The 17,111-nt window shown below is 26.4% G+C and overlaps 1 protein-coding gene across 1 annotated transcript; it reads left to right on the top strand.

The window, feature by feature from the left end:
* The first annotated feature begins 69 nt into the window (after positions 1–69).
* On the top strand, positions 70–693 carry LOC141703221 (secreted RxLR effector protein 161-like). The gene has a single exon (XM_074506802.1). It carries the CDS (start codon positions 70–72, stop codon positions 691–693), a length of 624 nt encoding a protein of 207 aa, XP_074362903.1.
* Positions 694–17,111: the final 16,418 nt, after the last annotated feature.

The following is a 17,111-nucleotide window of genomic DNA, read 5'->3' as shown; positions in this document are numbered from 1 at the left end:
CGGGCTGCATATGTAAAATGAATCCTTCAGAAAGCTGGGATGGTGAGTTATAATTTGACAAGATGTCCCATGGATCAGAAACTTCAGTTGGACAAGGATGAAGGCAGAGAACTGGTGAATGCTACTGAATATCGATGCATTGTTGGGTGTTTAAGGTATTTAACCCATTCTCTTCCTGATATAACTTATGTTGTGGGTGTCGTTAGCAGATTTATGGAGCAGCCAACAGTCAAACATAAACAAGCGGTGAAGCAAATACTGAGGTATATAAAAGGAACGATAAGCTATGGCCTGAGATATACACGTAATAGCTACAGAAATGCACTATCTGGTTATATAGACACTGACATGGCTGGGGATGTGGTTGACAGGAGAAGCACGGGAGGAATGTACTTCTATCTAAATGGGAATTTGATATCATGGACATCACAAAAACAAAGGGTGATTGCATTATCGTCGTGTGAAGCTGAATACATGGCGGCTACGCTGGCAGCATGTCAGAGCATTTGGTTACGAGGTCTGTTAAGGAAGGTATTGAGACAACAGGTTGGGTCAGTCATATTATACATTGATAATAAGTCTGCAATAGAGCTGATGAAAAATCCTGTTCTGCATGGGAGGAGTAAGCATATAGACGTGAGGTTTCATTTTTGGTTTCACCGAGGAGTACAAAGCTCTATTCTTTCATGCTAACTAAAGTCCATCACAGGTGTCATGTATATACACAGGAAGAGTTGATGACATCCATTTGCATGTATAGAAGAATTTCACACCAAATACTTTATCTGCTGTCAAATTTTCAGGTTGACAGATGAAGCTTACAATTTTCAAAGCGCTTTGAACTTGCCTCAAGTTAGTGATGTACGGTTTACAAGAAGATACGTGCGATGTATGGAGGTATTCTGATTTTTGAGATAATTAAGTGTTTACAAGAACTCTCTTCTTTTTGCAACTTATTTAACAAACATATTTCTTTTGTACAAATAGTCTTTATATATGTTTTCTGAAAACCCTCAATTATTTATCTGATCAAATCTCGGCTCTTTATCGGAATTTATAAATGCATCAAATGAACAGACTGCAAAACTTGTGATGTTTTGAAGTACTATGTTCAGTTTACTTTTAAATATATAATCTATTCAAGTTTGTTTGCAACACCTCACTTTTGAAATCATTTTAATTTTTCTGCAGCACTTTGCTTTAAAAACGTTTTATAAGTTATAACTTGTGTGTTTATAACATAGCGGGTACCTAAATGTTATTGTGGTATTATCAAATAAATACAAACAAATACCTCCTTAGGGTGAAGATGAAACTAAGAAATAACTGGAAAGGTCTTCTAGTATGTATTGTAATACCCCGAATTTTCAGAAAATAGTTATATTTAAATATTCAGCTAAAACTCCAAATTAAATCCATAATAAGAATAAGTTTCTAGTTTTTCATAGAATTCTAAAATCCGAGACATAAATAAAATCATCTAAGCTGAAAATAAAGTAAATCCTGGGAGTCGCAGCTCCAATACAAACATAATCACTAAAATATTATTCCAAAGCAAGCTCAAATCAAGTCCACCTTTAAGATGTCCCAAAAGCTAAGCACCTGAAAATTTGTGAGTAATGAGCCAAGAGCCCAGCAAGAAAACAATTCTACACTTGTGGATCAAGTATCATAATTTTATAAAACAAAAATCATTTTCCAAAATCCATATGACATAAGATATAAAATTCCATAGCTCGCTAATGCCACAAATACCTGGTGACACAGTATCAAAAGTTCATAATTTTTGTCAATAATGCGCCCCTTACTAAGGTATCATAGAGTGTGCGCTCCCGAAGGCATCATAAGTAGCACTCCCTGGTAAGGTATCAAAGGTTAGTTCCGGAACTATACGCAATTACTAACTGGTTCATAAGTCAGAGCTCACTGGGAATTCTTATTTCTAAAATAGGGTACTTGATCCATAAATTTTAAAACAAAGCAGTGCAAAAATATTTAAAAGATTTTAAAATAAATAAAGTGTGAAGACTTAACTTACCTTATATGCAAAAATGGTGATCCAAAATATTGCCAAACAAATCCTAAGTTTCAAATAATCAAACCAATAAAAATTAATAAATAATCCATATATAATGGTAAGGCGTAAACAATATTACTTCAATGTTTATATAGGCTATAAAGTACTAAACCATACTAGTTAACAAAGAACATATACCATTTTGATAGTTCTAAACAATAAATAAGAAAAGAAAGTACTTAATACACTTAATACAAAATTATATTTTAGTAACATACAATTTACAAAATTATATAATAGTTTGAAATTAAAAATATATCAATTCAACTAAAACGTAAAATCATGCATCATTGTTCCAAAATAATTGAGATCACATATAAATAATGTATTGCAATTCATGTATAAATCATTTAATATATGCATCAAAATCTTAAGACTTTCTAAGTATATATATATATATATATCTATTTATATAATATTATATTTACAATCTAATATACAATATTTAATGCATAATCATGCATATTTAATACAACTATATATTTGGGAGCACATGAAAATTTATATGACCAATGTCAAAAAAAAACAATAAATATCTTGTAGGAAAGAATATTTTAATAATTAATTTGAAAGTAATATCATTGACATATTTGTAATAACAATGTAAACAAAAACATGCTCTATAAAATAAGGAGGATGTTTAACCATAGCTAAAAAGTAAACATTTCATAGGTAGTAATAGTTTAAATGCATAGTAAAAATATAGAATAAGATATAAAATATGTACCTATGCTGAAAAAGAAGAAGTAGAATAAAACATACCTTGATAGAAGATTGTTGTGCAAACAAAAATGAACCTCATACAAGTCTATTTATTTAGAAATTTGTTAAAACCCACTCCTAGGTTTGTGGCTAGTTATCACCCCACTACTTTTGAACTCACCTGCACATTATCTTACATTATATTTATAGGAGTAGTTTTGACTAAGTAAAACATCTAAAGATAAAGTATACTTAATTATATAGATATTTATAACCAAATACATTATTTTGTAATGTATTAAGTAAAATCTACATACATAACATGTGAATCATACTATTTTGTAAACTATACATATAAGAAAATATTATTTTTTTATCAAAACAAATAATTTAAAATTCCAAAGACAGATATATATTTGTAAAAAAAATCTGGGTTATCATATATATTGCTAAAATTGTTGCAAACATGTTGATGGTGAATTGGAGGAATGTATTTACATAATTGTTAATCCTTGTTATCTTTCTCCATTGTATAGATGTCAGAAGTGGTCAACTTAAGGTGGGACTTGATTGATCACAGTCATGCAGCACGGATGAATTCAAGAAGTAAGTTTAATTCATTATTTATTTTTCTTTATCTTTTGTTACATTGCTTTTGAGCTTTCTTCTTCAGGTTTGTTTTAAGCCTTCAAATTCTATTTATAATGAAAAACTGGACATATTTATCAGGGAACCAAATTAATTCTTTAATCTGATTCAGTAGCTAGACAATAACTGTTGCAAGTCCGTTTTTCTATATTTGTGCCTATTGAGTATTGACATAGTTGACTGGGATGAACAAATGAAGGGATCTGTAGATGGACTAATCCTTACAGGTTTATTGGTTAAGGTTTTAATAATATACAAAAAATAATCAAGGCAGGTTGTTTATCATAGCCAATCCTTAGGAACTAATATATTATATTAAGTGAAGAAACTAAGCATTCATCTACGAAGGTCTGTCCTGCTTGCAATATTTTTTTTAAGCTATATGTGTACGACGCACACATGGTCACATGCTCACAACCAACATTTACCATAATCCGTAACTACTTTAAACAAATGACGTTTGAGTAATATTTTAATCAGTGATATGTATATGAAAGATGTGTCAGGTTTTCACAAATAGAGCTAAAATTGTCGATTTAATTTTTTTTATTAAAATGATGTAGGACAACTCTAGTTATGATGGATATATAAACTAAAAATGATAACGATGATACAATTTTGGCGGATGAACAACATAACAGCCATTATCCCAAGGGTTTCCGAACAACAAAATGGAGAAGAAACCCAATTTAGGATTCAAAGATATTCGAGTAATCAAGTCTTACATAATATACCCTTGTGCTTACATAGGGAAGAAAAAACCTAATTAAAGAATTACGGAACAAGGCTTGATGATATTTAGGCTTATTATATACGATTTGTCTAGCGTGTGACCATGGGCACATGCTTAGGGCACATGCTAAGAACTAAAACTTATAAAGTTTGAATTATTTTGATTGGTGGAGTTGTTGAAAATGCAGGAGTCCATCATTATTAAGAAGTGTTGGACAATCAAAACAAGCCAAAATTATAGAAGTTTGTGATAATTCTATGCCCATGGGCACACCACAGAAAAACCGTATTATATAACTTACTACATTTTGATAAACTACTGGCCCACATCCGAAACAAATAAATGAATACACTTATTTTCTTTACTATATATTATCAAACTTTATGCTGATAAAAATTAAAGTTACGTGTTTGTCAGGCTTGATGGATATATGCTTATTTTTTATTTGTAAAATTTTGGAAATTGTAATTTTAATTTATACCTCTTTTTTCACGTTAAGTTCACTGATACAGTTCTTTCGACAAGTTTCCGAGAAATCAATTTTAGCCGATGCTGGCTATTGATATGCCTTCCTAGAAACTATAAGTAGTAACAAGTTTTCTCAACTATTATTTAGACTTCCGTTACAGACCATATTGATTTTCCTTTAGAAACATTGTCTAAGGCACTACAATAAAAAACGGCTAAATACAACCGCCCAAAAAATGGTTGTATTTAGTTAAATACAATCGGATCCAGTTGTATTTAACTAAATACAACCATTTTTTGGGCTGGTTGTAAATGCTCGAGTAATATTTAGTAGACCGGTTGTATTTATACTGAATACGACCGTTTAAATACAACCACGTAAATACAATCACTTAAATACAACCGCGTAAATATAACCGTATTCAGTTAAATTTGATTTTTCGATTTCAATTTGAAAATCTCCTTAAAAATTTGAATTTTTTGTAAAAATTCAAAACGCCCGCAAAAAATATAAACTCTACCGTATCTAATAAAAAATATGATTCTAAATTCGACCACATTCAGTTGAATTAATGAACGACAAATTTAAAAAAAATGAAAAACCCATCGCCGGAATCTTGAATCTGCGAAATTTTCCATTGCCTTTTCCGGTACCCGGAGGTGACCGGCCGGCCAAATTTCCGGCGAATCCGGCCAAATTTTCCATTGTTTTTGTGTGTAAATATTTTTTATAATATGTAATTTCAACCGTTGGATTGTTGTGATAGTAGTTGAATATGGTCTGTTAGATATAGTTCACGCGGATCGCTGACGTGGCTCTAAATACAACCGCATTCCGTCGAATTTAGGAGTGTCAATTTTATTATTATTATTATTATTATTATTATTAGTATTATATAATTTGATAACTTTTACATGACATAAATATTAATTAATATTTTCCTTACAAAGATTATTATATTCTAAATTTTAAAATTTATTTTTGAGAATTCAGTGTTTTAAGAAAAAATTAATATATGATTTGGATCTATTTTATCATAAATACCACATTTTATAAATATTTTAAAAAAACTCCAAACATCAGTTTGGGACAAAAATCAGTATATTTTAGTGATATGACAAAAATTTTGGAAAAAAATTAATATATTTGGTTTGCCTTTTTAATAGTCAAAAAGTAGTTTGACTAGTACTTCTAACTAGTGTTTAATCCCATATTTATGTTTAGATATTTTTAAAAATATTAATGAATGATCCAACCGTACGGATGTCAAGATCTGTATATTTTAGTGATATGATAAAAATTTTAGAAAAAAATAAATATATTTGGTTTGCCTTTTTAACAGTCAAAAGAGTAGTTTGACGAGTACTTCTAACTAGTATTTATCCCATATTGATGTTTCGATATTTTTAAAAATATTACTGAATAATTCAACCGTACGGATATCAAGATCTATATATTTCAGTGATATGACAAAATTTTTAGAAAAAAATAAATATATTTGGTTTTCTTTTTTAACAGTCAACTAGTAATTTGACGAGTACTTCTAACTAGTTTGGTACGCGTAAGGTAGGGGGGTGGGGGGTTTAAGGTTAGTTTTTTATATATAATTTTGTTTTATTTTTGTGTGTACGTATTTTTTATAAAATGTAATTTCAATCGTTGGATTGTTGTGATAGTAGTTGAATATGGTATGTTAGATATAATTCACGCGGATCGCTGACGTGGCTCTAAATACAACCGCATTTCGTCGAATTTAGGAGTGTCAATTTTATTATTATTATTATTAGTATTATATAATTTGATAACTTTTACAGGACATAAATATTAATTAATATTTTCCTTACAAAGATTATTATATTCTAAATTTTAAAATTTATTTTAGAGAATTCAATGTTTTAAGAAAAAAATTAATATATGATTTGGATCAATTTTATCATAAATACCACATTTTATAAATATTTTTAAAAAAACTCCAAACATCAGTTTGGGACAAAAATCAGTATATTTTAGTGATATGACAAAAATTTTAGAAAAAAATAAATATATTTGGTTTGCCTTTTTAATAGTCAAAGAGTAGTTTGACCAGTACTTCTAACTAGTGTTTAATCCCATATTTATGTTTCGATATTTTTAAAAATATTAATGAATGATCGAACCGTACGGATGTCAAGATCTGTATATTTTAGTGATATGATAAAAAATTTAGAAAAAAATAAATATATTGGTTTGCCTTTTTAACAGTCAAAGAGTAGTTTGACGAGTACTTCTAACTAGTATTTAATCCCATATTGATGTTTCGATATTTTTAAAAATATTACTGAATGATCCAACCGTACGGATATCAAGATCTATATATTTCAGTGATATGACAAAATTTTTAGAAAAAAATAAATATATTTGGTTTTCTTTTTTAACACTCAACTAGTAATTTGACGAGTACTTCTAACTAGTTTGGTACGCGTAAGGTAGGGGGTGGGGGGTTTAAGGTTAGTTTTTTATATATAATTTTGTTTTATTTTTGTGTGTAAATTTTTTTTATAAAATATAATTTCAACCGTTGGATTGTTGTGATAGTAGTTTAATATGGTTCGTTAGATATAATACACGCGGATCGCTGACATGGCTCTAAATACAACCGCATTTCGTCGAATTTAGGAGTGTCAATTTTATTATTATTATTATTGTTATTATTATTAGTATTATATAATTTGATAACTTTTACAGGACATAAATATTAATTAATATTTTCCTTACAAAGATTATTATATTCTAAATTTTAAAATTTATTTTTGAGAATTCAAAGTTTTAAGAAAAATTTTAATATATGATTTGGATCGATTTTATCATAAATACGACATTTTATAAATTTTTAAAACAATTCCAAACATCAGTTTGGGACAAAAATCAGTATATTTTAGTGATATGACAAAAATTTTGGAAAAAAATAAATATATTTGGTTTGCCTTTTTAATAGTCAAGAGTCGTTTGACCAGTACTTCTAACTAGTGTTTAATCCCATATTGATGTTTTGATATTTTAAAAATATTAATGAATTATCCAACCGTACGGATGTCAACATCTGTATATTTTAGTAATATGATAAAAAAATTTAGAAAAAAATAATTATATTTGGTTTGCCTTTTTAACCGTGAAAGAGTAGTTTGACGAGTACTTCCAACTAGTGTTCAATCACATATTGATGTTTCGATATTTTTAAAATTATTACTGTACGGATGTCAAGATTTATATATTTTAGTGATATGACAAAATTTATAGAAAAAAATAAATATATTTGGTTTTATTTTTTAACAGTCAACTAGTAATTTAACCAGTACTTTTAACTATTGTTTAATCCCATATTGATGATTCGATATTTTAAAAAATATTAATGAATGATCCAACTGTACGTATGTCAAGATCTGTATATTTTAGTGGTATGAAAAAAATTTTATAAAAAAACAAATATATTTGGTTTGCTTTTTTAACAGTCAGCTAGTAATTTGACAGGTACTTCTAACTAGTATTTAATCCCATATTGACGATTCGATATTTTTAAAAATATTAATGATTGATCCAACCGTACGGATGTCAAAATCAGTATATTTTAGTGATATGACAAAAAATTTAAATAAAAATAAATATATTTGGTTTGCTTTTTTAACAGTCAACTAGTAATTTGACCCGTACTCCTAACTAGTGTTTAATCCCATATTGATGATTCGATATTTTTAAAAATATTAATGAATGATTCAACCGTACGGATGTCAAGATCTGTATATTTTAGTGATATGACAAAAATTTTGGAAAAAAATAAATATATTTGGTTTGCCTTTTTAATAGTCAAAGAGTAGTTTGACATGTACTTCTAACTAGTGTTTAATCCATATTGATGTTTCGATATTTTTAAAAATATTATGAATGATCCAACCGTACGGATGTCAAGATCTGTATATTTTAGTGATATGATAAAAATTTTAGAAAAAAATAAATATATTTGGTTTGCCTTTTTAACAGTCAAAGAGTAGTTTGACAAGTAATTCTAACTAGTATTTAATCCCATATTGATGTTTCGATATTTTTAAAAATATTACTGAATGATCCAACCGTACGGATATCAAGATCTATATATTTCAGTGATATGACAAAATTTTTAGAAAAAAATAAATATATTTGGTTTTCTTTTTTAACACTCAACTAGTAATTTGACGAGTACTTCTAACTAGTTTGGTACGCGTAAGGTAGGGGGTGGGGGGTTTAAGGTTAGTTTTTTATATATAATTTTGTTTTATTTTGTGTGTACGTATTTTTTATAAAATGTAATTTCAACCGTTGGATTGTTGTGATAGTAGTTGAATATGGTATGTTAGATATAATTCACGCGGATCGCTGACGTGGCTCTAAATACAACCGCATTTCGTCGAATTTAGGAGTGTCAATTTTATTATTATTATTATTAGTATTATATAATTTGATAACTTTTACAGGACATAAATATTAATTAATATTTTCCTTACAAAGATTATTATATTCTAAATTTTAAAATTTATTTTAGAGAATTCAATGTTTTAAGAAAAAAATTAATATATGATTTGGATCAATTTTATCATAAATACCACATTTTATAAATATTTTTAAAAAAACTCCAAACATCAGTTTGGGACAAAAATCAGTATATTTTAGTGATATGACAAAAATTTTAGAAAAAAATAAATATATTTGGTTTGCCTTTTTAATAGTCAAAGAGTAGTTTGACCAGTACTTCTAACTAGTGTTTAATCCCATATTTATGTTTCGATATTTTTAAAAATATTAATGAATGATCGAACCGTACGGATGTCAAGATCTGTATATTTTAGTGATATGATAAAAATTTTAGAAAAAAATAAATATATTTGGTTTGCCTTTTTAACAGTCAAAGAGTAGTTTGACGAGTACTTCTAACTAGTATTTAATCCCATATTGATGTTTCGATATTTTTAAAAATATTACTGAATGATCCAACCGTACGGATATCAAGATCTATATATTTCCAGTGATATGACAAAATTTTTAGAAAAAAATAAATATATTTGGTTTTCTTTTTAACACTCAACTAGTAATTTGACGAGTACTTCTAACTAGTTTGGTACGCGTAAGGTAGGGGGTGGGGGGTTTAAGGTTAGTTTTTTATATATAATTTTGTTTTATTTTTGTGTGTAAATTTTTTTTATAAAATATAATTTCAACCGTTGGATTGTTGTGATAGTAGTTTAATATGGTTCGTTAGATATAATTCACGCGGATCGCTGACATGGCTCTAAATACAACCGCATTTCGTCGAATTTAGGAGTGTCAATTTTATTATTATTATTATTGTTATTATTATTAGTATTATATAATTTGATAACTTTTACAGGACATAAATATTAATTAATATTTTCCTTACAAAGATTATTATATTCTAAATTTTAAAATTTATTTTTGAGAATTCAAAGTTTTAAGAAAAATTTTAATATATGATTTGGATCGATTTTATCATAAATACGACATTTTATAAATTTTTAAAACAATTCCAAACATCAGTTTGGGACAAAAATCAGTATATTTTAGTGATATGACAAAAATTTTGGAAAAAAATAAATATATTTGGTTTGCCTTTTTAATAGTCAAAGAGTCGTTTGACCAGTACTTCTAACTAGTGTTTAATCCCATATTGATGTTTTGATATTTTTAAAAATATTAATGAATTATCCAACCGTACGGATGTCAACATTTGTATATTTTAGTAATATGATAAAAAATTTAGAAAAAAATTAATTATATTTGGTTTGCATTTTTAACCGTGAAAGAGTAGTTTGACGAGTACTTCCAACTAGTGTTCAATCACATATTGATGTTTCGATATTTTTAAAATTATTACTGTACGGATGTCAAGATTTATATATTTTAGTGATATGACAAAATTTATAGAAAAAAATAAATATATTTGGTTTTATTTTTTAACAGTCAACTAGTAATTTAACTAGTACTTTTAACTATTGTTTAATCCCATATTGATGATTCGATATTTTAAAAAATATTAATGAATGATCCAACTGTACGTATGTCAAGATCTGTATATTTTAGTGGTATGAAAATTTTTTTATAAAAAAACAAATATATTTGGTTTGCTTTTTTAACAGTCAACTAGTAATTTGACAGGTACTTCTAACTAGTATTTAATCCCATATTGACGATTCGATATTTTTAAAAATATTAATGATTGATCCAACCGTACGGATGTCAAAATCAGTATATTTTAGTGATATGACAAAAATTTAAATAAAAATAAATATATTTGGTTTGCTTTTTTAACAGTCAACTAGTAATTTGACCCGTACTCCTGACTAGTGTTAATCCCATATTGATGATTCGATATTTTAAAAATATTAATGAATGATTCAACCGTACGGATGTCAAGATCTGTATATTTTAGTGATATGACAAAAATTTTGGAAAAAAATAAATATATTTGGTTTGCCTTTTTAATAGTCAAAGAGTAGTTTGACATGTACTTCTAACTAGTGTTTAATCCCATATTGATGTTTCGATATTTTTAAAAATATTATGAATGATCCAACCATACGGATGTCAAGATCTGTATATTTTAGTGATATGATAAAAATTTTAGAAAAAAATAATATATTTGGTTTGCCTTTTTAACAGTCAAAGAGTAGTTTGACAAGTAATTCTAACTAGTATTTAATCTCATATTGATGTTTCGATATTTTTAAAAATATCACTGAATGATCCAACTGTAAGTATGTCAAGATCTATATATTTTAGTGATATGACAAAAAATTTAGAAAAAAAAATATATTTGGTTTTCTTTTTTAACAGTCAACTAGTAATTTGACCAGTACTTCTGACTAGTTTGGAACGCGTAAGGTAGGGGTGGGGGGGTTAAGGTTAGTTTTTTTATATATAATTTTGTTTAATTTTTGTGAGTAAATATTTTTTATAAAATGTAATTTCAACCATTGGATTATTGTGATAGTAGTTGAATATGGTCCGTTAGATATAATTCACGCGGATCGCTGACGTGGCTCTAAATACAACTGCATTCCTTCGAATTTAGGAGTATCAATTTTATTATTGTTATTATTGTTATTATTATTATTATTATTATTATTATTATATAATTTGATAACTTTTACAGGACATAAATATTAATTAATATTTTCCTTACAAAGATTATTATATTCTAAATTTTAAAATTTATTTTTGAGAATTCAATGTTTTAAGAAAAATTTTAATCCATGATTTGGATCAATTTTATCATAAATACCACATTTTATAAATATTTTTAAAAAAAACTATAAACATCAGTTTGGGAAAAATGAATATATTTTTGTGATATTTTAATAAATCTAGAAAAAATTAAATATATTTGGTTTGCCTTTTTAATAGTCAAAGAATAGTTTGACAAGTACTTTTAACTAGTGTTTAATCCCATATTGATGTTTCGATAGTTTTAAAAATATTACTGAATGATCCAACCGTACGGATGTCAAGATCTGTATATTTTAGTGATATAACAAAATTTATAGAAAAAAATAAATGTATTTGGTTTTATTTTTTAACAGTCAACTTGTAATTTGACCAGTACTTCTAACTAGTGTTTAATCCCATATTGATGATTCGATATTTTTAAAAATTTTAATGAATGATCCAACCGTAGGGATGTCAAGATCTGTATATTTTAGTTATATGACAAAAATTTTAGAAAAAAATAAATATATTTGGTTTGCCTTTTTAACAGTCAAAGAGTAGTTTGACGAGTACTTCTAACTAGTGTTTAATCCCATATTGATGTTTCAATATTTTTAAAAATATTAATGAATGATCCAACCGTACGGATTTCAAGATCTATATATTTTAGTGATAAGACAAAAATTTTAGAAAAAATAAATATATTTGGTTTACGTTTTTAACAATCAACTAGTAATTTGACTAGTACTTCTAACTAGTGTTTAATCCCATAGTGATGATTCGATATTTTTAAAAATATTAATGAATGATCCAACCGTACGGATGTTAAGATCTGTATATTTTAATGATATGATAAAATTTTTAGAAAAAAACAAATATATTTGGTTTGCCTTTTTAACAGTCAAAGAGTAGTTTGACGAGTACTTCTTACTAGTGTTTAATCCCATACTGATGTTTCGATATTTTTAAAAATATTAATGAATGATCCAACCGTTCGGATGTCAAGATCTGTATATTTTAGTGATATGACAATAAGTTTAGAAAATAATAAATATATCTGGTTTGTTTTTTAACAGTCAACTAGTAATTTGACTTGTACTTCTAACTAGTGTTTAATCCCATATTCATCATTTGATATTTTTAAAAATTTTAATGAATGATCCAACCGTACGGATGTCAAGATCTGTATATTTTAGTAATATGTCAAAAATTTTAGAAAAAAATAAATATATTTGGTTAGCTTTTTTAACAGTCAACTAGTAATTTAACCCGTACTCCTAAATAGTGTTTAATCCCATATTGATGATTCGACATTTTTAAAAATATAAATGAATGATTCAACTGTACGGATGTCAAGATCTGTATATTTTAGTGATATGACAAAAATTTTGGAAAAAAAATAAATATATTTGGTTTGCCTCTTTAATAGTCAAAGAGTAGTTTGACCAGTACTTCTAACTTGTGTTTAATCCCATATTGATGTTTCGATATTTTTAAAAATATTAATGAATGATCCAACCCATATGGATGTGAAGATCTGTATATTTTAGTGATATGAAAAAAAATTTAGAAAAATAAATATATTTGGTTTGCCTCTTCTAACTAGTGTTTAATCCCATATTGATGTTTCGATATTTTTAAAAATATTACTGAATGATCCAACCCTACGGATATCAAGATCTATATATTTCAGTGATATGACAAAATTTTTAGAAAAAAATAAATATATTTGGTTATTTTTTTAATAGTCAACTAGTAATTTTACTCGTACTTCAAACTAGTTTGGAACGCGTAAGGTAGGGGGTGGGGGGGTTTAAGGTTAGTTTTTTATATATAATTTTGTTTTATTTTTGTGTGTAAATATTTTTTATAAAATGTAATTTCAACTGTTGGATTATTGTGATAGTAGTTGAATATGGTCCGTTAGATATAATTCACGCGGATCGCTGACGTCGCTCTAAATACAACCGCATTCTGTCAAATTTAGGAGTATCAATTTTATTATTGTTATTATTGTTATTATTATTATTATATAATTTGATAACTTTTACAGGACATAAATATTAATTAATATTTTCCTTACAAAGATTATTATATTCTAAATTTTAAAATTTATTTTTTAGAATACAATGTTTTAAGAAAAAATTTAATCCATGATTTGGATCGATTTTATCATAAATACCCCACTTTATAAATATTTTTAAAAACAACTCCAAACATTAGTTTGGGACAAAAATTAATATATTTTTGTGATATGAAAAAATTTTTGGAAAAAAATAAATATATTTGGTTTGCCTTTTTAATAGTCAAAAAGTAGTTTGACCGGTACTTCTAACTAGTGTTTAATCTCATATTGATGTTTTGAAATTTTTAAAAATATTAATGAATGATCCAACCATACGGATGTCAAGATCTGTATATTTTTGTGATATGATAAAAATTTAGAAAATATAAATATATTTGGTTTGCCTTTTTAACCGTCAAAGAGTAGTTTGACGAGTACTTCTAACTAGTGTTTAATCCCATATTGATGTTTCGATATTTTAAAAATATTACTGAATGATCCAACCGTACGGATGTCAAGATCTTTATATTTTAGTAATATGACAAAATTTAAAGAAAAAAATAAATATATTTGGTTTGCCTTTTTAACCGTGAAAGAGTAGTTTGACGAGTACTTACAACTAGTGTTAAATCACATATTGATGTTTCGATATTTTTAAAATTATTACTGTACGGATGTCAAGATCTATATATTTTAGTTATATGACAAAATTTATAGAAAAAAATAAATATATTTGGTTTTATTTTTTAACTGTCAACTAGTAATTTAACCAGTACTTCTAAATATTGTTTAATCCCATATTGATGATTCGATATTTTAAAAAATATTAATGAATGATCCAACCGTACGAATATCAAGATCTGTATATTTTAGTGGTATAAAAAAAATTTATAAAAAAATAATATATTTGGTTTGCTTTTTTAACAGTGAACTAGTATTTGACAGTTACTTCTAACTAGTGTTTAATCCCATATTGACGATTCGATATTTTTAAAAATATTAATGATTGATCCAACCGTACGGATGTCAAAATCAATATATTTTAGTGATATGACAAAAAATTTAAATAAAAATAAATATATTTGGTTTGCTTTTTTAATAGTCAACTAGTAATTTGACCCGTACTCCTCACTAGTGTTTAATCCCATATTGATGATTCGATATTTTAAAATATTAATGAATGATTCAACCGTACGGATGTCAAGATCTGTATATTTTAGTGATATGACAAAAATTTTGGAAAAAAATAAATATTTGGTTTGCCTTTTTAATAGTCAAAGAGTAGTTTGACCTGTACTTCTAACTAGTGTTTAATCCCATATTGATGTTTCGATATTTTTAAAAATATTAATGAATGATCCAACCGTACGGATGTCAAGATCTGTATATTTTAGTGATATGATAAAAAATTTAGAAAAAAATAAATATATTTGGTTTTGCCTTTTTAACAGTCAAAGAGTAGTTTGACGAGTATTTCTAACTAGTATTTAATCTCATATTGATGTTTCGATATTTTTAAAAATATCGCTGAATGATCCAACCGTAAGGATGTCAAGATCTATATATTTTAGTGATATGACAAAAATTTTAGAAAAAAAAATATATTTGGTTTTCTTTTTTAAAAGTCAACTAGTAATTTGACCACTACTTCATGACTAGTTTGGAACGCGTAAGGTAGGGGTGGGGGGTTTAGCTTAGTTTTTTTTATATATAATTTTGTTTAATTTTTGTGTGTAAATATTTTTTATAAAATGTAATTTCATCCATTGGATTATTGTGATAGTAGTTGAATATGGTCCGTTAGATATAATTCACGCGGATCGCTGACGTGGCTCTAAATACAACCGCATTCCTTCGAATTTAGGAGTATCAATTTTATTATTGTTATTATTGTTATTATTATTATTATTATTATTATATAATTTGATAACTTTTACAGGACATAATATTAATTAATATTTTCCTTACAAAGATTATTATATTCTAAATTTTAAAATTTATTTTTGAGAATTCAATGTTTTAAGAAAATTTTAATCCATGAATTGGATCAATTTTATCATAATACCACATTTTATAAATATTTTTAAAAAAACTATAAACATCAGTTTGGGAAAAATGAATATATTTTTGTGATATTTTTATAAATCTAGAAAAATTAAATATATTTGGTTTGACTTTTTAATAGTCAAAGAATAGTTTGACGAGTACTTTTAACTAGTGTTTAATCCCATATTGATGTTTCGATAGTTTTAAAAATATTACTGAATGATCCAACGGTACGGATGTAAGATCTGTATATTTTAGTGATATGACAAAATTTATAGAAAAAATAAATGTATTTGGTTTTATTTTTTAACAGTCAACTAGTAATTTGACCAGTACTTCTAACTAGTGTTTAATCCCATATTGATGATTCGATATTTTTAAAAATTTTAACGAATGATCCAACCGTAGGGATGTCAAGATCTGTATATTTTAGTTATATGACAAAATTTTTAGAAAAAATAAATATATTTGGTTTGCCTTTTAAGAGTCAAAAAGTAGTTTGACAAGTACTTCTAACTAGTGTTTAATCCCATATTGATGTTTCAATATTTTTAAAAATATTAATGAATGATCCAACCGTACGGATGTCAAGATCTATATATTTTAGTGATAAGACAAAAATTTTAGAAAAAATAAATATATTTGGTTTACGTTTTTAACAATCAACTAGTAATTTGACTAGTACTTCTAACTAGTGTTTAATCCCATAGTGATGATTCGATATTTTTAAAAATATAATGAATGATCCAACCGTCGGATGTTAAGATCTGTATATTTTAATGATATGATAAAATTTTTAGAAAAAAACAAATATATTTGGTTTGCCTTTTTAACAGTCAAAGAGTAGTTTGACGAGTACTTCTTACTAGTGTTTAATCCCATACTGATATTTCGATATTTTTAAAAATATTAATGAATGATCCAACGTTCGGATGTCAAGATCTGTATATTTTAGTGATATGACAATAAGTTTAGAAAATAATAAATATATCTGGTTTGTTTTTTAACAGTCAACTAGTAATTTGACTTGTACTTCTAACTAGTGTTAATCCCATATTCATCATTTGATATTTTTAAAAATTTTAATGAATGATCCCAACCGTACGGATGTCAAGATCTGTATATTTTAGTGATATGTCAA

Source organism: Apium graveolens, unplaced genomic scaffold (assembly GCF_009905375.1).
Source record: "Apium graveolens cultivar Ventura unplaced genomic scaffold, ASM990537v1 ctg6341, whole genome shotgun sequence".
NCBI lineage: Eukaryota > Viridiplantae > Streptophyta > Magnoliopsida > Apiales > Apiaceae > Apium > Apium graveolens.
The sequence above is the reverse complement of the archived record's forward strand: the minus strand, read 5'-3'. Positions and strand labels throughout refer to the sequence as shown.